The sequence below is a fragment of the Podarcis erhardii genome, assembly GCF_964252035.2.
Source record: "Podarcis erhardii genome assembly, chromosome: 12".
NCBI lineage: Eukaryota > Metazoa > Chordata > Lepidosauria > Squamata > Lacertidae > Podarcis > Podarcis erhardii.
The window spans coordinates 3493618-3520844 of record NC_138513.1 but is presented as its reverse complement, the minus strand read 5'-3'; the positions used below and the strand labels follow the sequence as shown (position 1 = coordinate 3520844).

Sequence of the window (27227 nt, the reverse complement as noted above, 5' to 3'; positions counted from 1 at the left end):
ACAATTTGGTTAGTTTGTGCTGGGATCAACAACAGGTTTCCGATTGCACCATGACTAAAGGAACAAAGGAACAGTGGCTGTTCCTCCTTTGAAAACAGAAATACGAGAACTCTTCAGATCTAACTCCTGAACCAAGGGGAACATACAGGTTCTCTGTAAGGCAGAGAACAGAAGCAATGAAAAATGTGATAGTCCTAATACTAACAATCATAGAGTTGGAAGAGACCACAAGGGCCATCGAGTCCAACCCCCTGCCAAGCAGGAAACACCATCAGAGCACTCCTGACATATGGTTGTCAAGCCTCTGCTTAAAGACCTCCAAAGAAGGAGACTCCACCACACTCCTTGGCAGCAAATTCCACTGTCAAACAGCTCTTACTGTCAGGAAGTTCTTCCTAATGTTTAGGTGGAATCTTCTTCCTTATAGTTTGGAACCATTGCTCCGTGTCCGCTTCTCTGGAGCAGCAGAAAACAACCTTTCTCCGTCCTCTATGTGACATCCTTTTATATATTTGAACATGGCTATCATATCACCCCTTAACCTCCTCTTGGAGGGAGGGAGATTAAATTAGATGATGCACTACATAAAACAGTGAATAAAAGTCAAAAAGGGCATGTAACCCCACCATAATCAGAATCCCATCTGTAGGTTCAATGACAGATAAAATATCATGAAGTTGGAAATGTGCCCCCTCCCCCAAGCAAGGCTACTTCAATCCCTCAAAACTTCTCAGCCCCACCATTAAAAGTGAAATATTAAATTAGAATTTATTTAACTTCTTTGCCAACCACTTCCAGGTCAAATAAAAGAAGGAATAAATCACCTGTATAAGTTTGAGGCAGGTGAGCTTTTGCTCCAGAGTCTCAATTCGCACCATCAGCCGAGACAAGCTGAGAACTTGATTTTTATCTGAAAGTCCTTCTCCATTTTCCAGGAGTGCCTCTAATTCTCCATCCACCTGCCAAAACCAAAAGAAAAGTTGTACAAAGTACAAGTGCACTTTTCTCCCCCAACCCTTTGCGATTTGGCATTTATTCGGAAGGAGAGTTTATTTACTAGTGGGAAAGGTTTGGAATAGGGTCACAATGGATTTCCAGAGTGATGAAATTACAAGTTGCGGAGAGATCAAATGAACCCTAAGCAGGAAGAATCTTCCTTATTCTACAGGGAGCTCCAATGCAGTTGACCTTGATCCTGCTTGCTCTTTGCATCCAAATGATAAAAATGTACCCTTTCCCTTACAGGACTATTTTGTTCAGACTATTTTGCATTGGGGGGGGGGGTTCAGTTTCAAGACAGTGGTCTGAGTCTTTTCCAACCTGATTAATTCTGTAATTCCAGCAAAAGCCACTAATTTAACACCAGTACAAACATGCTAAAAATTTGAATTTGGGTGAATGATTATTCCAGCAAAAAACACACAAACCAGAATTTGCACATTACATTTGGAGCATGCCTGACACTCTCCTGCTGCAGCCATAGTCTAAATGTTCCACATCACACAAGTGCTCTGAATCGTGTGGGGCTGTTTTCCACGTCTGCAATGGAGGTGTAGCTTTGGCAGGGGAAGCTACCGTATGACGCAAAGAGTCAGGTGTTCCTGAAGTGAAGTGGCGCTGGCCATGGGGGGGGGGGGGGAACAAATGTACTGAAAATTAGGTAACTTGGGGAGAGTGCTGGCAAGTCGAGAGATGGTGGAACCAAAACCAGACTGTAAAGCCACACCCCAATAAAGGGATCGTAGCTAATGGCTAACGCTACTGGACAGATCTGTCCCACATGCTTTGTGCAGGATGCTACGGGGCTTTTGTGGGCCCAAGTCACTTTGAATGACAGTAACAGCTACGTGGTTTTGTAGGTTTGGAGCATCTGACTGCCTGAACCCAGCAGAGGATCATGCACCCAGTTCTGCTTTTTGAAGAAGTCACAGGAAGGAATATGAAAATCAGCTGCTGGTTTTCAAAACCTCTCAACCCCAGTGGTACACATGTAGGTCCCACTGCAGAAGAAAACAAAAACGAAGCTTCTCCTTCCCAGCCCCTCCAACACTCACCGAATCCTTTTTACGAGACCGCTCCTTCTTCATTTTGCCTCCTGCTGCTCTAATGCTGACCCTGTTTTCTCCCCCAAGGTAACCCCGGCAGTTGGCAGAGCCACAGAAACACTTCTGTGCCTCTTTGCTGTTTTGGAAAGAAACACATAGTACGAAAATGAATCGCTTGAAAATTCCGCTGTTCTAGAGTTCAGCTCATTTGATTGTCCTATCCCATGGCCTCCTTGAAGGCAAAAGCCAGCATTTGTTAAAAACCAGAGCATCCATTCCTAGCTCAAACCCAAAAGTATATAGAAAGGCTTTATAGTGCTCCTGGAAGAATCTTGGGCTTTGATCAGCTTCTTAGAAAAGAGAGTGACAAAATCCGTTGTACAAATGCTTAACTGCTTTTTCTTACAATGTTCATCTTTCCTATTCAGGTCTTAAGGTAAAGGGTAAAGGGATCCCTGACTGTTAAGTCCAGTCGCAAACGACTCTGGGGTTGTGACGCTCATCTTGCTTTACAGGCCGAGGGAGCCGGAGTTTGTCCGCAGACAGTTTTTCCAGGTCATGTGGCCAGCATGACTAAGCCGCTTCTGGCGAAGCCAGAGCAGCGCACAGAAATGCCGTTTAACTTCCCGCTGGAGCGGTACATATTTATCTACTTGCACTGTGTGCTTTTGAACTGCTAGGTTGGCAGGAGCTGGGACCAAACAACGGGAGCTCACCCTGTCGTGGGGATTCGAACCGCCAACCTTCTGATCGGCAAGCCCAAGAGGCTCAGTGGTTTAGACCACAGCGCCACCTAATTAAAGATAAAAGCTCTCTGAGCGGCTTTTGATACCGTTAACCAGAGGTAGGGAATTATGGGTCTTCAAGTTGTTGCTGAACTACAACTCCCATCAGCGCTTGCGATCATTGGCCAATGGCCAGGAATGATCAATGGGATCTTCCTGGAGCTACAGTGGTTCTGCTCCCATCTCAGGGGCTGGTTTCAGGAAGTGACTGCCTGTTAGCCCCTGGAAAGTGTAATATGGATGCCACTGGGTCCACCATCTGGTTTAATATCTACATAAAGCTGCTGAGTGTGGCCATGACGGGATAAGGAGCAAGGTGTCACCAACACCCTGTTTTTCCCTGTAACATCTGAATCAAGGTGAGGCCAGACCAATAAACTGAAGCTGAATCCTGCCAAGGAGGAGGCTTTGTGGGTATTCCTGGTATGGAAGATAGTTCTATTACCTGCTCTAGATGGTGTTGTACTATGATAAATTCTTTTAAAAATAAAATAAAAGCTAAGCACAATGCTTTCAAATCCAGCCCATGAATTCTACTGAAATAACCACAGGCTGCCCACACACATGCCACAGAAGAATGGATAATTATTGTCACTGGCATTGCCAGAAGTTCAAAACCTGACCTCGAGTTGAACTCCCACCACTATTTATCAATTTGTCCCTTGACACGGGGACATTCCCAGGGGAACTGAAGGAAGCAGTGGTGTGTCCACTCTTAAAAAAAACTTCATTAGATCCCTTAGACCTATCCAATTACCGCCCAGTTTCAAATCTTCCATACCTGGGTAAGGTAATTGAGAGAGCGGTTGCTGAACAGCTTGGTAGGTTTCTGGAGGAAATATCGGCATTAGATCCATTTCAGTCCAGTTTCTGTCCTGGTTTTGGGACGAAGACGGCTCTGGTTGCCCTAACAGATGATCTCCGTAGACAACTGGATCGAGGCGGGTCAGGACTGCTGATCCTTTTAGATTTGTCAGCAGCCTTTGACATGGTCGATCATGATCTTCTGGACCACCGCCTCGCAGACGTGGGGATACAGGGCATAGCCCGTAACTGGTTGTGCTCTTTTATCTCTGGTCGGGGACAGAGGGTGGCACTAGGGAGGGAAATGTCGTCGCGCCACTCCTTGGTGTGTGGAGTGCCGCAGGGCGCAATTCTCTCCCCGATGCTTTTTAACATCTTTATGCGCCCCCTTGCCCAGATTATCCGAAGCTTTGGGCTGGGCTGTCACCAATATGCTGATGACACTCAGCTCTATCTGCTGATGGATGGCCACACCGACTCGACCCCGAACACACTGACCAGATGCTTGGAAGCTGTGGCTGGATGGTTTCGTGGGAGCCAATTGAAACTAAATCCTTCGAAGACAGAGGTCCTATGGCTAGGTCGGGATAGCATGGGGATGAGGGACCAACTCCCTTCTCTTGCGGGGGCTCAATTAGTGCCATTGCCTTCCGTTAAGAGTTTGGGTGTAATCCTTGATGCCTCCCTTTCCATGGAGGCACAGGTTACAGCAACAGCCAAGGCGACATTTTTCCACCTTCGCCGCATCAAGCAGTTGGTCCCTTACCTTTCCCGCCCTGACTTGGCCACAGTGATTCATGTGACGGTCATCTCCAGGCTTGACTACTGTAATTCGCTCTACGCGGGGCTGCCCTTGAAGCTGTCCCAGAAACTCCAGCGGGTGCAGAATGCTGCAGCGAGGCTCCTCACGGGGTCTCTGCCATGGGATTCACCCAGTGCTTTTCAAGCTGCACTGGCTCCCGGTGGAGTACAGGGTCAGATTTAAGGTGCTGCTTTTGACCTTTAAAGCCCTTCACGGCCTAGGACCCTCGTACCTACGGGACCGCCTCTCCTGGTATGCCCCACGGAGAGCCTCAAGGTCCATAAATAACAACACCCTAGTGGTCCCGGGCCCTAAGGAAGTTAGATTGGCTTCGACCAGAGCCAGGGCCTTTTCAACTCTGGCCCTGGCCTGGTGGAACGCTCTGCCTCATGAGACCAGGGCCCTGCAGGATCTGATTTCTTTCCACAGGGCCTGTAAGACAGAGTTGTTCCGCCTGGCCTTTGGCTTGCAGCCAATTTGATTCCCTCCCTCCCTCTCTCTCTCTTTTTTTTCTTTCTTTCTTTTCCTTCTCCTCCTGCGATGAGGCTACATTTTAATATTTTAATGTTACATTATTTTAATGTTGTATTTTATTTTTGTTTTTAAGTTTGTAATCATTCATCTTGTTTTTATTATTGCTTGTAAGCCGCTCTGAGCCCGGCCTTGGCTGGGGAGGGCGGGGTATAAATAAAAAATTATTATTATTATTATTATTATTATTTCCTTTCACACCATCACCTATTTTTCTTATTTGTTAATTTTCCTTTGCTGATCTCATGTGTGGTTTGGTCTATACAGCATGCTAGTCATTTATGCAACAGGACAACCAAAAAAACATATTGGAAACATACTGCCAAATCTGACGTCTCCAACAAGTACCACTCAGGTTTCATGGATTTACAAAATCACGGCACAAAATTATTCCAGTAAAACAGGGCTCAAGGGTAAGCAGATTTTAACTAACTTGAAAACTGAGCCTATGATAGCTCACACATGAAGAGAGTACTTTAGTTACAGCTTGCCCACCCCAGCAATAACAAAATGTTCTCAGGGCAGCTTACAACAACACATAAAGTTAAAAATTCAACACATAAATGACAAACAACTTATGTATTGTTCAAACAACTTTGGTTCCTCCCCTCCCATCAAAATCAGTTGGAAAATCCCAAAGTTTTCCTCTGCTCTGGTTTTTTATTTTTATTTTAGAGAAAAGTAACTGATTCTCTTTTGGGGAGCATCCACTAGAAGAGACTATTCTACTGTGGTACAACAACACAATTAGGTTATAATTAGGGATCTGCACTCTTTTAGAAAATGCACTGTTGTTTTTAACTTCATTCTCGTCATCCACCTTGAATACTCTGTAGCCAGGCGGAAAATAATAATGAAAAAACCCACCCACACATTATCTCTTCCAAACCAAGTGAGAACAAGAGCAGGGGAAACACGAATGAATCAGCTAATGAGCACCTGACCTCCGTAGTTCAGAAAATATGACCTACGTTTGATTGTGCACAAGATCACTTTAGTGGCTTCTGTTCAAGGATAGTCATTTATAAACAACAAAGCAAGTTAAGTCAAGTCAAGACCTACCCATATCTCTGGAACTGGTAGTCAAAGGTTAGCTCTGAGCCTGACGGAACAAGTTTTGTGGTGAAGAAGCCAACCCGCAGCTGTCCGTTCACTGTCCACTAAAGTGGGGGGGGGGGGGAGAGAGAGAATAAAGATGATTAGAACAATATGTATACAGTATCCATAGACTGTGGGCTCTTGCTGTGTTTTTTAAAGGGCATCTATTCTAGAAAAGGCTCTATCTCTGGAGAACTCAGCAGACGCACAAATATCTATGCCGAGAGAATCCAAGCAAAGGGAAAACATACTTCACGCCCAACTTCGTTTTAACTACAATGCTTGGGAGTTCACAGCACTCCGCTTACATTAGGTGTGCTGACGCAGACTCGTTTTGTCCCCCTTCAGAAATGAATGGTGTTAAGAAACAGCCTTAGTTCCTTTCGGTATTAAAAAGCACTCACACAGCTTTTAAACGGGAATGCTGTGCTTTGTCTCATCATCTAAAACCTGGGGGGGGTGTGTCCTAAATTGTGTGGGGATCCTCTGTAAGTAGAAAGGTCTCTATGTTCCACGCAGACACCTGTAAACTCACGGAGGCTTGACACAATAAAGCTAATGGGCCAGAGGAAATGAACCTATGCTGTCAATTCTCGTAGTAAGGTAAAGGGACCCCTGACCATCAGATCCAGTCGTGGCCAACTCTGGGGTTGTGGCGCTGATCTCGCTTTACTGGCCGAGGGAGCCGGCGTACAGCTTCCGGGTCATGTGGCCAGCAGGACTAAGCCGCTTCTGGCAAACCAGAGCAGTGCACGGAAACGCCGTTTACCTTCCCGCCGGAGCGGTACCTATTGATCTACTTGCACTTTGATGTGCTTTCAAACTGCTAGGTTGGCAGGAGCAGGGACCGAGCAATGGGAGCTCACCCCGTTGCGGGGATTCGAACCGCTGACGTTCTGATCGGCAAGTCCTAGGCTCTGTGGTTTAACCCACAGCGCCACCCGCGTCCCAATTCCCGTAGTACCCCAGTATAAAGTAAGCAGCACATAAGCGGCACACAAAACACTACCAAACCATTCTACGTACTAAATCTTATATTAATAATCCAAAAATTGAGAGAGCTATGTACAAGATCTACTACAGAAGCCACAAACAGAAAACTCATTCAAATTGTGTCCAAAAGGAAGATTCAGTCTTTAAAGGTTCCTTTAGCCAGGCTCCTGTAGATATCAACAGAGGTAAGTTTGATCAAATGAAGTGTCGTTGATGTTACGCACAAGAGTTAGTCAGGGTGCCGGCGTTTGTCACCTGTTTCGCCCATGAAGAGTCTTGGGCTTCTTCAGTAAAATCTCTCTCACAGTTTTGATATAGTTATAAACATTTACGTCCATATGTTACATTTCTTCTTAGATTAAGTTACAATATTTAATTTCTTTCTTCAGGAAATTCTCCCTCAGGATCTTGGTGTGTTTACATACATTCAACTTCATGTAGCTTTCTCAATTTTGTGATTGTTAATATTTGGTACGTAGAATGGTTTGGTAGTGTTTTGTGTGCCGCTTATGTGCTGCTTACTTGATACTGGTCTACGACGGGCCAGAGGAGGCAGAGCTTGGTGGTGTAACCCCCCTCCATTCGCCCTCAGGATATTTGTTTATATGCCAAGAAGACAAGCGCCTGAATTGGACTCAGACATGCCTCTGGCCAGGTGATGTTGTCTTTTACGCACCTGCCAGGCCACGTGACCCCCAAAGCCAATTTCAGTATTCTTATACTGCTTGCTACTTCAACTCTGTGTGCTTTGAAATAATAAATTCTACACATGTGCACAACTGCCTCTTTGCTCTTTCCTGGCCCCCACTGGGCCCATCTTTCAAAGATCTTTTGCCTGCCCGTGTCACAGCATTAATCTGCTTCTGCTCCTAGGCAACGTTTCTCATCAAAGCCTTTCCGCACTTTTTTTTTTTAAAAAAATATTTATTAGAGTTTCCAATAAAAACATATAAACACAAACAACAATAAAAACATACACAAACAAAAAACAAAAAACAAGTATAATTTCAAACCTTATTTTCTTAAACCTAACTTCCCCGACCTCCTCATACCTCCCCCTTCTGTATTCTAATTTCATTATCTAATCAGCAAATCCATTCCCTCGTTTCCCATAGTTTTTGATAATTCTGTTCTTTTTCCTTAATCAACACCCCTGAAAACCACATAGTTTTTAAACCCATGTCATTCTAGCCTTCATCCTTTCCGCACTTGGGATCTCCTCCACCCGTCTTCCCTGGCTGACTCAGCCACTGAGCCTTTGGGAAACTTGTCCCTTGGAAGAGGCAACACTTCTTACTCAGAATTCCAGCTCCCCACCACGCTTCCAAGCCTGTTTGCAAACATCTGAATGCTGACAGCTTCCCGCCCTGGGCAATAAAAATGTTTGTGAATGCAGTGACCTCACAGCAGTTCAGCCAATGGCACATGCAAAATGCACATGCCTGAAAAATTAAGGTGGGGGGGAAAGGAACCGTGTTAAAATCTATATGGAAATGGCAAGACATGGACAATTTGTTGATTGCCAGGGCTCGACTTTGGAAATTTATCAGCGTGCCTTAACTGACCTAGTTCTTTCTATAAAATTTTACTGCCAGTGTTTAATATTTGCAAATATGTTTAAAATCATCAAAAGCAAAATAATATCAGGAATACAGCGTATGTGAATGCCATACCTAAGCTTTAGAATTGAATACTGTAATGCATTCTAAGTGGGGCTACCCTGAAGACTGTCTAAAAAATGCCACTAGTCCTGAAAGTGACTGTCAGGTTGTTGAGTGGCACAGCTTGTTGAGACCACATTGTTGAGGCGCAGATTAACTCTGTGTCCAGGGCAGCTGTCTACCAGCTCCACCTGGTACGCAGGCTAAGACCCTACCTCCCCGCGGACTGTCTCGCCAGAGTGGTGCATGCTCTAGTTATCTCACGCTTGGACTACTGCAATGCGCTCTACGTGGGGCTACCTTTGAAGGTGACCCGGAAACTGCAATTAATCCAGAATGCGGCAGCTAGACTGGTGACTGGGAGTGGCCGCCGGGACCACATAACACCGGTTCTGAGAGATCTGCATTGGCTCCCAGTACGTTTCCGAGCACGATTCAAAGTGTTGGTGCTGACCTTTAAAGCCCTAAACGGCCTCGGTCCTGTATACCTGAAGGAGCGTCTCCACCCCCATCGTTCAGCCCGGACACTGAGATCCAGCGCCGAGGGCCTTCTGGCGGTTCCCTCATTGCGAGAAGTGAGGCTACAGGGAACCAGACAGAGGGCCTTCTCGGTAGTGGCGCCCGCCCTGTGGAACGCCCTCCCATCAGATGTCAAAGAGATAAAGAATTACCTGGCGTTCAGAAGACATCTTAAGGCAGCCCTGTTCAGGGATGTTTTTAATATGTAATGCTGTATTGTTTTTAATACTGATTGGGAGCCGCCCAGAGTGGCTGGGGAAACTCAGCCAGATGGGCGGGGTATAAATAATAAATTATTATTATTATTATTATTATAACACCACTCCAAAGTAACTTGTATTGGCCGCTTATACATTTCAGAGCTGAATTCAAGATACTACTACTGACACACAGTCTGAACAACTTTTATTCTGGCACCAGTTTAAAGATGCATCTTTTTTACTCAGACTTTTAGATGAAGTGAAGCAACATGATTTGTTGCTGCTTGTATGTTTTCCCTGTGATATCATACACGGATTTTGAATTATTTTAAAAGGTTTATTTTTTGTGTATAAAATTGCTTTATGGTAACTGGTTAACACGATTCATGTTGATCTGTTTGGTTTTATGTTATCTGAAGTTCTAATTTATAAATTATAAAATTATATAGATTTATATAAAATCATAGAGGTGACGCTCCCCGCACAAGAACACTGCCAAAAGCGTTTATCTCTGCTGACATTTCAAGAGATGAGCATGCATTTTAAAATGCTCTTACCCCGCACATCAAAGTCCAGCAAGTGAAGAGGGGTAAAAGCCTTTTAAAATGTGTCGCTCACTGTGCTGGCTACCCATATGCCTTATGGTCACTTCCATGTAAAGGAGCTGTAACATAAACCCTCATTTAGCCCAAATTTAGTATAAACCTGCATCAGTTTCTTCCTGCGACTTACTTTCTGCGTCTCACAGTTTGGCTCGCAGCTGTGGTTCATAAAACGAGAGCAGTTTCCTTTCTGGGTGGCATCTATTATCTGAAAAAGAAAACGTTTGTATCTCTTCATTAAAAAATGAAGCCTGACCCATATTCAAAGACTTTCTACAGGGTTTCAGCTGGAATTCTGTCTGCTTCAAGTGTTGTTAGGCCACACTAACGGAGAAAATGACGGTATCCTTATAAAGAACTACCGTATTTTTCGCTCTATAAGACGCACCAGACCACAAGACGCACCTAGTTTTTGGAGGAGGAAAACAAGAAAAAAAAAATTCTGAATCTCAGAAGCCAGAACAGCAAGAGGGATCGCTGCGCAGTGAAAGCAGCAATCCCTCTTGCTGTTCTGGCTTCTGGGATAGCTGCGCAGCCTGCATTTGCTCCATAAGACGCACACAACATTTCCCCTTAATTTTTAGGAGGGAAAAAGTGAGTCTTATAGTGCAAAAAATACGGTAATTCAATTTATGTTAGAATTTACTCGTATTAGCAGTAGCCTGCAACTTGAAAGGATCACAAGACCCTCTGTAGAAGCTGTGGGGCAAGAAAGTGCACGAAGTACAGCAGTAGGCGAGAGAGAAAAACGAACAGTGGGTTCACGCATGCACAGTGAACTCTTAAAGTACTCGGACAATGCACAGCCTAATCACTGAAAACGATTTGTAACTCACCTCATCGTTTTTCAATGCCATGAAGTAGTAATGGATATTCTTGCTTCGGGCATACTCCTTCACTCGGGTTTTGAACTCTTTGTGATCAAGCACTTCACCACAGTATTCCAGTACAAAAGTGTTGCTGAGTAAGCCCAAGAAAGAAAGAAAAAAGCCTAAGACATAGCAGCAACCTGGCTTGGACCTATAATACATTAAACAATCTAAATCTGGAATATTTTAGGGACTGCCTTCCTCCCAATAGGAAACTAACCTCCTGAGCTCTGTGATCTGCTAGAAAGGCCTTGCTCAGAGCTCCACCTATTAGTGGTGCTAAATTGGCTCCCACTAGGAGCGGGGCCTTCCTGGTGGTTACTTCAACAATGTGAACATTCAGAAAGTGGCCAAGAAACTCTCTCTTTTGCTAAGCATTTGTAGTTGTTTTCCAGTGATCTGCCGTCAACCAGGGATGCTTCACTTGGGGGGAAAAAATCTAATTTTGCCTTGTATTCTGTAATTGTATTATTTCTTTTTATTAAGCACTTTGGAGAATAGATCTGAAAAACAGTATATAAATACTGTTGAGAAATGACTAGACACTAATTAGAAAGAGAACCATGACTGAACCAAAGCCAGGGAGTTTGAACAATGCTAGGCATAGTTGTGTGTTAATTTTAAAACAGGGATTCACTTAACTTATTAGTCAGAATAAACAGTACTGGCTTAGATGGACCAACAGCCTGGTGGTAAAACAGTTCCCATGTGTTCAATAAAAAAGATGGCATTTGCAAGAAGTATACATCATGGCTCTCACCTGCAGCTTCTGAGTCCTGCTAATGAGCTCCAGGCTCTACCCACACCAGCCTAATTTGGACTGAATACAGCACAGAGTGTAACACCCCTGGAACATGGCGTCACCCTGTTTCTCCTCTATGCGGCCTAGGACCCTCGTACCTACGGGACCACCTCTCCTGGTATGCCCCGCAGAGGGCCTTAAGGTCCACAAATGACAACATTTTGGAGGTCCCAAGTCGAAAGGTCGTTAGATTGGTCTCAACTAGGGCCAGGGCCTTTTCAGTACTGGCCCCGACTTGGTGGAACGCTCTGTCACAAGAGACCAGGGCCCTGCGGGACTTGACATCTTTCTGCAGGGCCTGCAAGCCAGAGCTGGTCCGCCTGGCCTTTGGTTTGGACTCAGTCTGACCCTTATGTTTCCCTGCCCTTATGGTTTTGATCTATGGGCTATTATTAAAATGAGGCTGCATTTTAAATTGTATTTGTAACCTGTATTTTAAATTGTCCCCCCCCCTCCAATTATGTTTTTATTTTAATTTTACTGGTGTTAGCCGCCCTGAGCCCAGCTCTGGCTGGGTATAAATAAATAAATTATTATTATTATTATTATTATTATTATTATTATTATTATTATTATTACTACTACTACTGCCCTGCCTTCTTCTGGGGAGGAGTATAAAGGTGTTCTGCTTTGATCCTGCTGGCCTTTGGCCTCTCTATGACCAGCCTTCTCCTTCTCAAAAGGTGTGTGTGTGTGTGTGCACGCGCACACACACACACACACACACACACACACACACACACACACACTATGGTCCTGGACATCCAACAGATCCATCTGAAGAGCACATCCTAACAGTGCATTCATTCACTGGTACATGGAAAAGTGCTGACCCATAAGATGCTTATAGCTAATCCAAAGGCAAGGGAGTGGGAACAGCCTCCCTCTGCAAAATCCCTCTGTTGCCCGACTGAAACCTTCCCTGCTGCCGTGCCCAAGAGGGGAAAACTGCTAAGCTGGCGATCCTTTAAAACGAAGGAAGTCTTGAAGAGGACTGGAAGAAATTGAAAGACTATTTACAGAAACAGTGTAAAATTTAGAAAAGAAGGAAGTCTTACGAGGGTAGGTCTTTTGCTGCTCTCAACCCCCAGCCTTTCTTCTCTGTCAGAATGACTTCAACATCTGCATGTTGCTTCCGCTGAAACCGCCGGTTGGAGCAGTAGTCCCCATTGGGGCACCTTGAGGAACTAAGCAGAAGGAAAAATTAGGCATGCGTTAGTAACCATGTGGATATTCACTGGCCCGCTTGTAGCGGACACTCTATAAATCGCACACACGTTTCTCTAAGGAAGCACAACAAATCCTACAAGTCTCAGATTCTGAACTTAGGTACCATGATGTAACCATACTCTCAGATTAACAAACATTCCGGCATTTTTAAAAGAATCATTAACATTTGTACCTATTCAGCATGCAAACTATTTTACAAGTCTTAATGCGTCTGTTAAGCCAATGTATGAACATCACATATAACATACCAGTATTTATCACATTCAAATCTAAGATCTATCACATGACACGAAGACCCAAAAGTTTTGCTATAAAGAACCATGAGGATCCAAGGAGATCTAGTACATTGATCAAGACCCACATGGACCTGAGGTGGGGGTCACACAAGGGTTTTCTTGTCTGATAGGTTAATTTTTTTGAGAAAAGGAGAAAAACAGAGAGAACTGCCAAAGGGGAAGAAAAAATGAAATAAAGACAGAACTGTTGGGAAAAATGAGTCAAAAGGTGAGTCCCAGGTCTACTAGAACTACTGTTCTAGTATTATCTCCTCTCCTATCCAGACAGAAACCTCACACCAAAATGCCTAGGAGACCATGGGCATAGTTCTCCTTCAGGTGAGAACTCCCTGAAGTTCTTCACTTCAGATGAAAGCTTAAATAACAGACTGGTTCTCTGTTACCAAAAAAATAAAAGAATCCCTGCACATGGAACATTTGCACGCAAAGAGGAAGCGGTTTAGAAACCTGCTCCCTGACATTTAATGAGTTTTCCGCCAACCTGATGACCTCCACATGATGTTGCGCTGGAATGCCCATCAGCTACATCCAGCATGACTAATAGTCAGGTCTGATGGGAGTTAAGAGTTATATAGTCCAAAACATCTGGAAGGCACCAGATGGGGAGGAAGGCGGAGCTGGTTTATAAAGCAGAGTATTCCACCATGGGTGATTCCCATTCCCATCCGCGGTATGAAATGGTAAAGCCCAGACATGGGTTTATCATCCTAGTCAGACCTAAGAGATGATGACAGAGAGGTTTTGTCCAAATAGCAAGTTTTAAAGAGGCATTTGATACAGCTTCCCTTTGCCGGTTGAACTAAACTGAATTCCAGAACCCTCCAACAAAAGGAAAATAATGCAACTATCACACTGTATGTACTTTTAACCCTGATATTTCCCTCCATCCTGACTTTAAAAAACTCCAGTACAGTACACTAGTACCAGAAACTTGGGTGCTGAATAAATTTGAGTGTTTCTGTTTGAATGATGACAGAAGACTACTATAGGCACTTTTTATCTGAAGTATGGAAAATGTATCACTGGGAAGCAGTATATTTGCATAGAGATTTTACTTTCTTGGGCTCCATGATCACTGCAGGTGGTGACAGCAGTCACGAAATTAAAAGACGCCTGCTTCTTGGGAGAAAAGCAATGACAAACCTAGACACAGCATCTTAAAAAGCAGAGACATCACCTTGCTGACAAAGGTCCCTATAGTTAAAGCTATGGTTTTCCCAGTAGTGATGTATGGAAGTGAGAGCTGGACCATAAAGAAGGCTGATCGCCGAAGAATGGATGCTGGAGGAGACTCTTGAGAGTCCCATGGACTGCAAGAAGATCGAACCTCGCCATTCTGAAGGAAATCAGTCCTAAGGGCTCACTGGAAGGACAGATCCTGAAGCTGAGGCTCCAATACTTTGGCCACCTCATGAGAAGAGAAGACTCCCTGGAAAAGACACTGGTGTTGGGAAAGATGGAGGGCACAAGGAGAAGGGGACAACAGAGGACAAGATGGTTGGACAGTGTTCTGGAAGCTACCAGAATGAGTTTGTCCAAACTGCAGGAGGCAGTGGAAGACAGGAGTGCCTGGCGTGTTCTGGTCCAGGGGGTCATGAAGAGTCGGACACGACTAAACAACAACATCACTGATAGAGGGTTACATTTTAAGGTATGTTCTCTCCCCCCCCCCCCAATATCTATTTGGAATTTATCCCAGATTTTCGGAAAGAGGAAAACATGATCTCAACATTTATAATACACCTTTTCATTATGCTCAAAGCTGCTTACAAAGAATATAAGCTTTACAAGCAGCAAGGCAATCCAAACCAGTCGTACATTTCCTCCAAAGCAGTCGCTTCTACAACACTTCAAGAAGCAGATTCACTTGACCGTAATCAACAAGAACGCACAAGAGAAGTGCGTTGTGTCTGCTGTTTTCAGCAACCAGAAAGATTATTGTGTTTTACATCCAAACCTCTTTTCCTTGTGCTGTGTGTCATGCTGTGGGTGTGTGATGACAGCAGCAGACTAAACTTCAAAAGGACACTTACCATTCTATCATGAGTAGACGATTAAGACAGTCTTCTCCACACGCCACCTCTCCTTGAGCTCGCTCATCTTTTGAAAGTGTGGGACATTCACACAGCATCCGCTTGATGTCACGGTGCGATTTATTCTTTTTCCTACGCAGCATTCCAGAAAACAAACTTTTAAACTGACCGCATAATACCAGCTAGGACTGAAGAATTTATCCAAAATAAAAGTACAGCAGGCTTTTAAATTTTAACACGTGGTACTTCAAAATGCCTTGAGGTAATACAGATGTTTTGAGAATTCCCACTGATTTGACACAAACCCAAGTCAAAACTGCAGTGGGATTCACACATCAGCCGATAGCATGAATTTTTTTGCATGTTGAAGAAATTCACAATTTCAGGATCGGGGAGCTAATTCAACCAAGAAGGTTTCCAACTCTTTTTTTTGGTGGGAACAAAACTTTAAAATGTTTCTGGATGCCTTCAAAAGGCTTATAAACTAAGCAGGTGCTTCCAAGATTGTAACGCTTGAGATTTTTACAGTAGCCTTAATGTTTGCTTGCGTTAATATGGAATTATTACTCACTCCTACTGAACAGCACACTGAATATAAAACTACCTAATGCAACATAAGGAGTATGTAAAAGGGCCAATACTCGTTTTGGAAGGGGCTCTTTCAACCCCAACTGGCACTCTGTACCAGCCTGATATACTACTACGAACCACAACGTCATTTCCCCCTATTCTAATATTTTTACTGCACACTACAGTGGTATCTCCGATTGCAGACGGGATCTGTTCCAGAGGTCCGGTCAGATCCCGAGGTTTCCGCAACCTGAGGACCGCTTCTGTGCATGCGGCGAAACCCAGTAAAAACAAGAGGGTTACCGTATTTTTCGCACCATAGGACGCACTTTTCCCCCTTCAAAAATGAAGGGGGAATGTGTGTGCGTCCTATGGAACGAAGACAGCATAGCCCCACGAACCTCTGCCGGCTGGAGAGGTGACATGCGGCTAAGGCAGGAGCCTCTACAGCCACGCGCCACCTCTCCAGCCGGGAGAGCGCGCACGGGGCTAAAGAACCCCCCCGCGACCCTCTCCCGGCTGGAGAGGTGACATGCGGCTATGGCAGGAGCCTCTATAGCCGCACGCCTTTGCACTGCTCCCCGACCTGCTCTTTGGGGCTGGTGGTGGGCTTCCCCCCGCCAGCCCCAAAGAGCAGGTCGAAAGGAACCTGAAGCCTGGAGAGTGAGAGAGGTCGGTGCGCACCGACCCCTCTCGCTCTCCAGGCTTCCAAGGTAGCCGCCTGAAAGCGTCTGAATGCACCTTAAACGGCACCTTGTTTTAGAGGGGGAAAACAAGAGGGGGGAAATTCTCCCCATCTCTGTGCACAGCCTCCTGCCACTTCACTGAAAGGGTGCTGGGCAGAGAGGGAGAGAATTTTTTTTTCTTGTTCTCCCCCCTCTAAAACAAGGTGCGTCCTATTGTCCGGTGAGTCCTATGGTGCAAAAAATACGGTACGTAAACGGAGGTTTGACTGTATTATACTACCCTGGGCAAACAATTTTCACATTACATTTATGGCACGTTATTCCCATGTTAGCACAAAAGGCGTTTTTAAAAGTAAGAGGCCTATTACCTTTCCGTCAAATACACATTTTCTTCAATGAGGTCGAAGTAACAGGGCATTTTCCCTTGCTTGGCAAACTCTTTCCAACGCTGCGAGTCCCGGAAGTCTTCCATGAAACACAGCGGACGAACCACTGAAGAGTCCTGAAGTATTGATGGCAACCGCTCTCCCTCTGTTTTGACCTTCTTCCTTTCCCGGTAGTCGGCATCGCTCTCCGAGTCACTCTCTAAATCCGTCCTCCTTTTCTTCAACGGTCCCCGCTCTTTCATGTCATTCTTCTCCAAAACCTTATTTGCCTGCTCTTTCCTCTCACTTGGGGCCATTGGTTCTTTAGTGGAGTTGCTGCTTATCTCATGGGCCTGCACCGAACCCTTCTCTCTAGGGTCACGTGACTGAAACTTCACCGGCTGGTTGGGGAAGAAGGCGTGGCTTTCGTCAACCCAGCGGTCAACTTCTTCATACTCTTCATGGTCTTCTGTAAGCGAATCAGGAACCTGCCCTTGCATTTGCTCATAGCTAATCTCAGAGGGTCTATTGGTCAACCTTGGATCCCAATAGCCATTGTCATGCCAGTAGTTATGAGGCCCAACAAATGTTCCCGGAGCTGGGGGGTAAACATAACCTGGGAAGATGCCATAGCTGCTATCAGGCTGTTGGTATGTACTGCTTGGTTTCTCTGGTTGGGAGAAATCCCACCCCAAGCTACTCAAGTCTTCTGCCGAATGGAAGCCATCCTCTCTGGAGAAATCTCCAGTTTCCATGGGCTCGCCAAAACCAGACTTCCCCTGCCTGCTGTCAGGCTTGGAAATACTGGTCTGCAGCCTGGACATATTGTCAATCATTTCAAAGTTCTTGGAAAGATAATGCAGCTCCCCCTCTTGCGATACGTCAATTGATCGAGCCACAGACATGCTTTCAGTTAATATTGATCTTTCATCTGGGTTTGGCTTGTGAATAAAACCTGATGTCTGCTCTGACTGACTTGTACTGTCAACGCCATCGCTCTGAGGATGGGGGATACCAGACCGGAGGTCTTCACTCTCTGTTCTGTTGAGCTCAGTTGATATTGCTAGCCTCCCCTCTGCGTCTCTGGAAGGCAGATACTTGCTTTCATTTTGCAGGCCATTATTAGATCCCACGTCATCCGGCATTTCTTCACAGAATGGCCTGCTGGACTCTGGCCTGCCATCTTCCCAGTGATCCACATAGCGTCTGTTACTTTGGCTGTTCCGGGAGGAACATGAACTGCTCTCCTCCATGGTTATGGTAGAATTCTTTGGAATGACCACAACTGACTGAAGGCGGTTCCTTGGAACACTGCTATCATCTGAATCAGAGTCCTCTGTGTCACTGTCATCACTCTCCTGTTCACTCACACTTTCAGCCGTATCAGAATACTCTTCGTGGTGGATGGAAGTGAGCTCAGGGGTACTGCCTCTACTGTCACATCTGGGCACTTCGGCAGCAGTTTCTGTTTCTTCTACCGTCACAACAATATCGCAAGACGGGGACAAAGCGTCTGAAAATGCAGATCCTCCCAAGGAGTCATCACTTTTTTCATTTACCATCAAGACTTCAGGAGCGTGGGCCTTCAAGTCAACAACTACAGTTCTTTCATCAAGGACCACAGAGTCTTCCTCATCATCTGGCTCCTCTTTCTCAGAGTCTTCTGCTGGCATCTCTAAATAATAAGAGTGCTCATTTTTAAAAGGCGATTTTGTTTTCTCTACAACGGAATCAACATGCGAAACATCCAATTCAAGTGCTACTTCGGGACACTCCAAGAGTTCTTCCTTCTTTTCCTCCCCCAGAGTTGTCTCTGGGTGGGACAACACATTTTCGGAAGCCTGTTGTTGCTGCGCGATACACTGATTGTCGAATTTCTCTTCCACAATATATTCTTCTGCAGAAGAATCTCTGACTGGGCTGCACTCTGATAAGCTGAAACGTCTAACACGTTTTTCACCCTCATGAGCAATTTTTGACGGATTCTGATCTTCGACATCAGCGTACGTAAACTTTTCAGATGACTGGACATCCACAAAAGGTTCTGGAGTAACAGATGCATTGGAAGGCTCAGCTTCAATTTCAACTTCTGAATAATACAAAGAAAGAGCTGCATCATCTGAAAGATAGCAGGAGACTGGATCTTTGGTTTTATCACAAGGATCTGTGAGATCATCCGCTTTGTCTGCATGTATTTTAGAATTATTTACATTCACAATACAAGAAGGTACACAATCATATTCAGAGGAAATTGACTCTTTCGTTTTTTCTTTAAGAAAACTGTTGGAGTCACTCAGGAGGACAAGAGAATCATCCGGATCGTGTCCTTTAGACTGATACACACACTGAAACCCATTAGAAGGTAACTTACTCAAATTTGGACTATTGACTGGAAGTGGTGGCTCAGTTCCGTCTAAACTATCATCAGATGTTACAATTTCTTCGATTTTGGGGGCACGGAACAATGCCCTATCACTGGGCCTTCCTTCTGGGGATCCATTTATATTCAATTCTACTGGAGAACAAGTTCTTAACGGTTCATGTTTTACCTTGATTACAGACTCCTCTTCCTTAATACTGTCATGGCTATCAATTCCTGCAAGTACATTTGATTTAGAAATAGGAGACATCTCTTTTGATTCATTTAACTTTTTGAAAATAGGTGAATCATTCAACTGATTTAACGGAGAAACAGTCCTTTCTGTTTCTGGCTTCTGTGCAATAGCAGTTTTCGTTTCACAGCTTTGTACACAAGACGCCTCCAAGTCTATACAATTAGACTGCTCTCTGGTTTCCTCAGATTCTGTACAACAGAAAGAACTTTTAAATTTATCAGACTTTGGAGTAGATGTCTTTGAAGAGGAGGACTTGTGTCGGGAAGAACTTACACTGCTCTCTGCTTTAGTGTGGGATGATGTTCCTCCCCGATGACGCAGCTCATTGACTGGAGAGCACTTTTTTGATACGTCACTTTCTGAAGTCCTTTTGGAGTCCCTGTCTGATTTTGTAGGCTTTCCTCTTCTTTCTGAGTCAGCATGAGAGGATTCCAACTTGCTATCCCGCTCTGACTTTGAGTAAGAAAAAGAGGTCCTAGAGTCTCTGTAAGATGATGAATGAGAGGATGTACGCCTGGAGTCTGTAGACCTGGAGTATGTCCTCCGATACTCTTCTTCTGAATCAGAGCTCTCTCTTGTCCTGCTATCCACGTACGAACGAGAATACCGTGTCTTCTCTCTGTATGGTGAGCTCCTGTGGTACCTCCGGTCAGAGTCATAGTAATGTGACCGGTCAGATCTGGAATAGGAAGAACTGGTTCTGGAACCTCTCTCCGATCTAGAACGAGAACGGGATCTGCTTCGCCTCCTCTCTCTTTCAGATCTGGAACGGGAGGAAGAATACCTCGAGTCTCTCTCAGATCTGGAGGAGTAACTAGAATATTTTTCATCCCTTTCAGATCTAGACCGTGACGAACTTTTCACCTGCTCTTCAGTTCTGACAGAAGCAGAGCTCTTTCGCGAATCTTTCTCCTTCTCTGAGCTTGTTGATATTTTAATCTCGTGAGATCTCTGACTTGAAGAGGTCCTCACGGAATCTTCATCAGATTCAGAACCTGGCAATGCTCCATCAGACACCTTCCTCTTGGAACTCTGTTTCTTAGAACTTTGAGAAGCACCCTTTGAAGCACTTGAAATGTCCTCCTCCCTCCCAATATGGGAATCTCCTTTCGCTGGGACTGGTTCTGCTTCTTCAGGAATAACCTGAGCTAGCTGTTCTTCGGAGCCTTCCAACACAGCATTTTGCTTAATGTTCAGTTCTAAAGTTTCCTGAGCTGCTTTCACTGAGGGCTCCTTTGCTATGCGGACAACAGTTTCTACAGGCGATGGTAACAGAGGTGCGGCTGCTGTCTGTACTGCTACTGGAAGTTGTGGCAAAATTTCTGGGGTTAGTACTGGTTTTGGCGCTGGTAGTGTTTGTGGAGGGGGCGGAGGAGGTGGGGGAGGAGGAGGAGGGGGTGGCGGCGGCGATGGTGGCAATTCCACGAATTCTGCTGCAGTAGCTGGTCCGACAGTTGCTGGTGGCAGTGGCATGGCGGCAGCAGAGGGCGGCTTTGTTGTAACATTCAGCAGGTGTTTCTTAAAGTGGATCTTGCCCAATTCCACCTTAGGCTTTGGGGGTGAAAATTCCTCCACGACATCCGGATAATCCCCAAGATCCAGTTTAAATTTAGAGGCAATGTCAGTTTGAAGAGGTGGGCCCAGGGAGCTCGGAGCCTCGTTTTGCTTGTCATTCCCAAGGCCGGTCAGAAATCTGTTCTGCAAAGTTTTCTTGGTTAGGCTGAAGCTGAAGGACACCTTTTGTCTGCCTTGTTCCTCAAGGTTAACTTTTGTCCGGGTGCCTTTGGGCAAGAAGCGGCTCGATGCGACTCCTTTGAACACTGTCCCTTTGACAAAGCCAGGTTTCTGCGCATTTTCCGTCTTGCCCTAGAACACAAGAAATCAGCTGGTGAAATCATGGCTTTGAAAATTGTACTCACATTACAGCAAGAAAGGGAAAGAAAGGGAAATACAAAAAGGACCAGAAGGCAAAAAATAAAAATAAAAATAGGGTTGGGGGTGACAGGGGTCCTCTAACATAAAGAGTCATGAGTTGCTTAGACCAGTGGACAAGCTTAAGATACCTAGAAGCCTTATTATAAACCTCGAAAAATATCACCTGACACATGTTGGCCAGCTGCTGTTAAGGCTTCCTTGTGACCAAGGTAATACCCCAGTAGCTCATTTTTTTACCACATCCCCACCAGGCACTGCCCCATTTTCCCTTCTTTCGGCAAGGTGTAGGGCAGGTGTGGAATCAAGGTGCGTCACCAAAAACAGGAAGCCACAGGACACAAATTCTGAGCTGTGGCAGTGCAGACTGCAGTATGAACTTCACATTGGACTAGATTACCCTTCGGATCTGTTCCAACTCCTCTTAGACCCACCTGGTGCCAATCTTATTTGCATTTTTAGCAATTCTAAATAAGGGAACAAAAAGTATGATGCCTCTCATCTGAGATGTCCCAGCCATGTATTCTCCTTCCTTTCAAGCAAAATGAAATTAAACAAAAGCTTTAAAAAGTTCAGCTGTATCCATTATAGTGTGTGTGTTTTTGTATGTATGCACAAAGACACACACATATATAGTTGTATTGTATGAATATGTTAACGTTTTATATTCTCCACTCCACGGTATAATGTACTGGCAACGCCCAATTGACGTGCGTCTAACTGACCATGCACACTAACATCACACTGAACCTGAAAGTAACTTTAAAAATGGCAAAAGCGGCCCTAAAAGACCCCAGAATGGGCAAAAGGGTGTAGAAACAGAACCTAGCAATCCCTTGAGCCTTTGCAAGTGCAATCCCAGGAGCCCTTGCAACGACCATTCATTGAGGCCTGTGGAAAGTTGGAGTTTGAGCAAGGAAGTTGTGATGGAGTTTAGCATCTGGTTAAGTGCAGGTTTTTAAAAGCGTTTTACAAGGGTTTCCAGAGATTTAGAGGGTGTTTGCAGGCCTTTTCAAGTGTGTTTCAAATATACACGATTTCACATAACCCCCATGTAAATTGAGAGTTGCCTGTATGATAGTACCTTGGTAGTTGAATGGCTTGGCTCCTGAACGCCGCAAACCCAGAAGTGAGTGTTCTGGTTTGTGAACGCTTTTTAGAAGCCAATGTCCAAAACGGCTTCCGCTTGAGTGCAGGAAGCTCCTGCAGCCAATCAGAAGCTGCGTCTTGGTTTTCAAACCGTTCTGGGACCGGGAGTTGAACAGACTCCCAGAACAGATTAAATTCAAGAACCAAGGTACTACTGTATTTCTGTTTTTAAAAGTTAAGTCACTTGGAGAACTTTTAGGTAACAAATGGAATCATACGAATTCTTTTTCAAAAAAAGACACAAAGAAACATAGTTTAGAATATACTCACATCATTTTCTTCTTCTCTGTTGTAGTCCATCAAGAAGGCATGCAAAAAAACAGGACAGAGAAAGCATGAAAACTAAGTGGAAACAAAAGATGCTTGCTTTTCAGGTAAAACTGCTTTGCCTGTGCTGGCTACAGAGAGGGTCCGATCATTTATATATATATATAAAAGGCATCACTGTTATAGACTTAAAAGGACTGTTTTCTCCAGGCTCCATTACATTTAGGCAAAAGGGGGATACTCTGGCATCTCATTCCTGTATCTAACAACCTGTTAAAACAAAATGGGAGGAATCTTAAGCTGTCTGCTTCCAAGGAGAATATAGCATGTCAGGGTCCCAGCAGTGCAGAATGTCTATCTTAAAGGTATGTCTTACATCTCTTAATCCCTCCTGTGTTACAATTCATTGGGATTTTAGAAATAGGAATTGAGGCACAGGACTGCGTATGCCAGCCACCTCCAAGGAGGAAGAGGTATTTAATTTTGGAGAGAAATCATTTTCCAGAATTTTCACATTCAACATACATTTATAGGGTAAACCTTGTTAAAGCAAATTAAGCTTTCCGTTTTCAATTATTTTTCTTCTTTATACACCCCACCCCCAACTCCCAACGTGTTCCGAATGATTCAGCTTCTACTTTTACTAACAAATTAAGGTGGAGAAATCATATTTTCTAGCAGGAAGTGATGAAAAATCAGGTAAAATAGTAAAAATAACAGAAAATCCATATAGCGAAGGCACTGCCTCTTGCTCTTAAACCCTAAAGGACAAATAGGTTATTTAGTGATCTTCATAGGAATATGATCTCCCATCACATTCATCACTAATTACTACAATTAGCACATTCTAAAGCTCACAGCTCAGTGACACAGTACATATTTAGAATGAAGGACTCTGATTTCGATCACTGGACTCTCTAGGTAGGGCTGAGAATAAGTCCTAAAAGGCGCTTTATAAAGCAAGTTTAATGTTCTAGTCACCACATTCATATTTTATTCCTCCTTTGTGGTTAAACCCTAGTCTGATTTAGTGCACGTTGAATGGGTTTGTCTTCCACTGTATTGAGCAAATTATTTGCTTCTGAGTTACTACTGTAAAACTACAGAAAAGATGCTATTTTTACATTTCATGCTTCAACCAATGGGAAGTTCTGAGATGGACATTCTAAACCAGGGTTTCCTAAACTTGGCTCCCCAGCTCTTTTTGGACCACAACCCCCATCATGCCTAGCTAGCAGGACCACTGGTCAGGGATAATGGGCATTGTAGTCCAAAAACAGCTGAAGACCCAAGTTTGGGAAAGTCTGCTCTAAGGTGTAAAAGCAGTTAAGTTGGTATCTATCCCCAGTGCAACCACAATGGCTCCAGGAATGATACTACAAGCACTCCAATAAGACGCATACTAAAATATATGTTATTTTAGTCTCCACCCCTATCATTTGGCCTGGACACTGAGGTCCTCCTTTAGAGGGTCTTCTGGCGGTTCACTCACTGCGAGAAGCAAAGATGCAGGGAACCAGGCAGAGGGCCTTCTCAGCAGTGGCGTCCTCCCTTTGGAATGCCCTCCCATCAGATGTCAAAGAGATAAAGAACTGCACAACTTGTAGAAGACATCTGAAGGCAACCCTGTATCAGGAGATTTTTAACGCTTGATGTTTTTATTATGTTGTTAGATATGCTGCAAGTTGCCCAGAGTGGCTGGGGAAACTCAGCTAGATGGGCAAGGTATAAAATTAATAATAATAATAATAATAATAATAATAATAATAATAATAATAATAATAATAATAATAATAATAATTTTTAAATACTTTTATAAATGAAATTTTTTAAAAACGTTCCTGTAATTTTTACATACGGAACAGTTTTTAATTGTAAAATCAGCATTTCTCTAAAATTGTTTTCTCAAAACTGTTTTATCACTAAAGAACACCATCTGATGAAAACAAGAACACCAGAGCAAGTACAACTCAGCAAAGTGACAAGCCTCCAAGCCAAGCCGTGGTGATTTGGTAGCTCTGTCTTGTTGGGCTTTGCAGGCCCAGAGCAAGCCATTCAACAACGAAAGACCAGCTCCATGCAAGAAGATAGCATTCAGTGAGTTAATAAATTCTATGGAAGATACTATACTACAAGTAGTACCAGCATCTCAACAGCATTTTCATTAGCTTCTATTTTTCCTGAATGAAAACATTTCAAGATAAACATAAACTTCCACTGTTTTATGCCTTTCACACCTGCCAAATAAATAAATGCAAGAAATAATTCATGCTTGAGTATCTTCTTAAAAAAACAAACACAACTTGTCAGGGCTCCTTCTGTGTGTGATCACAGACAGAAAGGGTTCACATAGTGACCAGGAAAACGTAATGGCGTTACAGAGTCAGATATGGTTACGTGACTGTCTCCGAAAAACAAGATGAATCCCTCCCAATCTGATCCAACGTCTCAGAATACACCTCTTCATCCACATGCTGCCGCAATTTCATGCAACAGCACCAAGGCATGGGAGCATCTATCTGCTATTTTAGCAACTGGGAGATGTTTTCCTTTACTCACCAGATGCACATGCCCAGCGGTCGAAATTTGCCAGGTGCATTTTGCACCTGGCTATCGGCCGCTTGTGGCCAAGTCAAGATGCCTGGGCACCATGATGGTGCCTGGCGTCTCCACCGTATGGAGGTGCCTGCCTGGGGAACCTTGGATTGTGACTGTTTTCACACACTAGCTACACATCCTGTAGAATTCCATCCGTCACATTTTATCTACGCAACCAGACGAATTTCATGAACCCAAAAGTCGTATTGAAAGATACGGCTTTCAAGCGGCCTGGCCCCAAAATGGCAACCAGGCATGCCATTTTGGTGACTGTAACCCTGGTTACATCTTAAAAACCCTGGTTGCATCTTAAAAAGCAGAGACATCACCTTGCCGACAAAGGTCTGTATAGTTCAAGCTATGGTTTTCCCAGTGGTGATGTATGGAAGTGAGAGCTGGACCATAAAGAAGGCTGATTGCCGAAGAATGACGCTTTTGAATTCTGGTGCTGGAGGAGACTCTTGAGAGTCCCATGGACTGCAAGAAGATCCAACCTCTCCATTCTGAAGGAAACCAGCCCTGAGTGCTCACTGGAAGGACAGATCCTGAAGCTGAGGCTCCAGTACTTTGGCCACCTCATGAGAAGAGAAGACTCCCTGGAAAAGACCCTGATGTTGGGAAAGATGAAGGGCACAAGGAGAAGGGGACGACAGAGGACGAGATGGTTGGACAGTGTTCTCGGAACTACCAGCATGTGTTTGACCAAACTGCGGGAGGCAGTGGAAGACAGGAGTGCCTGGCGTGCTCTGGTCCGGGGGTCACGAAGAGTCGGACATAACTAAACGACTAAACAGCAACAAAAACCCTGGTTTAAGGAGCTGTTTGGTGCCTATCTGATATATCCGAGTTTCTAACACTGCACATGCAAACTGTTTCGCACAATTACACAACGGCATACAAAACTTCACTAAACTGGGAAGGAGGGGCAATTTCCAGGGGTAAAAAAAATCTTTGTGAAATGCAAATCTCTCCCCCCTTCAGCTAAAAAAAGGGGGGAAATAAATAAATAAAGATGAAACACAGTATTCAAATGGGGGAGCATGTCCTAGATTTCTGGGAAGCAGCAGTAAAGATCCTCAGAATTTAACTGGCAATTTGAGAATGGTTGTCAATTTAAATATATACCCACAGCGCATTACTTGCTCTTGTGAATCGATCCTGTATTGAAAATGACAGCATTATCACTCAACAGTATCAGAGCTTCCTGTCATTGCTGTTTTTTCTTCCAACAAACTGTGAGCTAGTTGAAAGCACGGTGAGGCCTACGACCAGCAGTGACCATCCTTCACTGATGGATTTGGATTTCAAAAATACATCAAAATGGTGAAAGGAATATTGCAGGGAGATGACATAGCCTTAGTCTGTCAGTTTGACGTATTTGCATGCTGGTTAAAAGTCATCTCCTCTCTGTCAAGGTGTAAACCACCTTTGGTTTGAATGGGGGGGGGGCGCAATGCCCAGAGACATTATGCATGTTATGAAAGTCACAAGGTGCAACTACACTGACCACAACTCAAGCGGAATGACGTATGAAGATTATTTTCATGGCACTAGCATAGCTGTATTCCAGCAACACCCATGTTTTCTGGAAGAGGTTTCATCGACCGCTTACAAATGAAAAAGCATCACATAAATATCTCCCAGAAGAATTGTTTTTTGTCGGAGATAGATCATTCACCCGGAGTACTAAGGAGCATGCAGGTGACCAAAGAGGTAGTGGAACTAGGAGGCAGATGTTTCTAGAGCAGGGGCCAGCAACCTTTTTCAGACGTCCC

The 27227-nt window shown here is 44.3% G+C and overlaps 1 protein-coding gene and 1 long non-coding RNA gene across 3 annotated transcripts in view; one reads left to right on the top strand and one right to left on the bottom strand.

The window, feature by feature from the left end:
- Nucleotides 1-27227, bottom strand: part of SETD2 (SET domain containing 2, histone lysine methyltransferase) — a 93984-nt gene that overhangs the window by 48233 nt on the left and 18524 nt on the right. For both annotated transcript variants that reach the window (XR_014150077.1, XM_081834119.1), the window contains exons 3-11: nucleotides 22858-22873; nucleotides 16895-21372; nucleotides 15271-15402; nucleotides 12770-12898; nucleotides 10877-11000; nucleotides 10171-10248; nucleotides 6030-6127; nucleotides 2055-2181; nucleotides 825-959 (exon numbers count right to left, since the gene is read on the bottom strand). Coding sequence is in view for 1 of the 2 variants with exons in the window: in XM_081834119.1 (XP_081690245.1) it covers nucleotides 825-959; nucleotides 2055-2181; nucleotides 6030-6127; nucleotides 10171-10248; nucleotides 10877-11000; nucleotides 12770-12898; nucleotides 15271-15402; nucleotides 16895-21372; nucleotides 22858-22873 (5317 nt within the window). In the remaining variant the exon portion in view is untranslated. The remainder of the gene's footprint in view (nucleotides 1-824; nucleotides 960-2054; nucleotides 2182-6029; nucleotides 6128-10170; nucleotides 10249-10876; nucleotides 11001-12769; nucleotides 12899-15270; nucleotides 15403-16894; nucleotides 21373-22857; nucleotides 22874-27227) is intronic.
- Nucleotides 20695-25450, top strand: LOC309326093. Its single transcript, XR_014150135.1, has 3 exons — nucleotides 20695-20833; nucleotides 22883-22961; nucleotides 24783-25450. It is a non-coding gene; the product is annotated as an uncharacterized lncRNA (long non-coding RNA).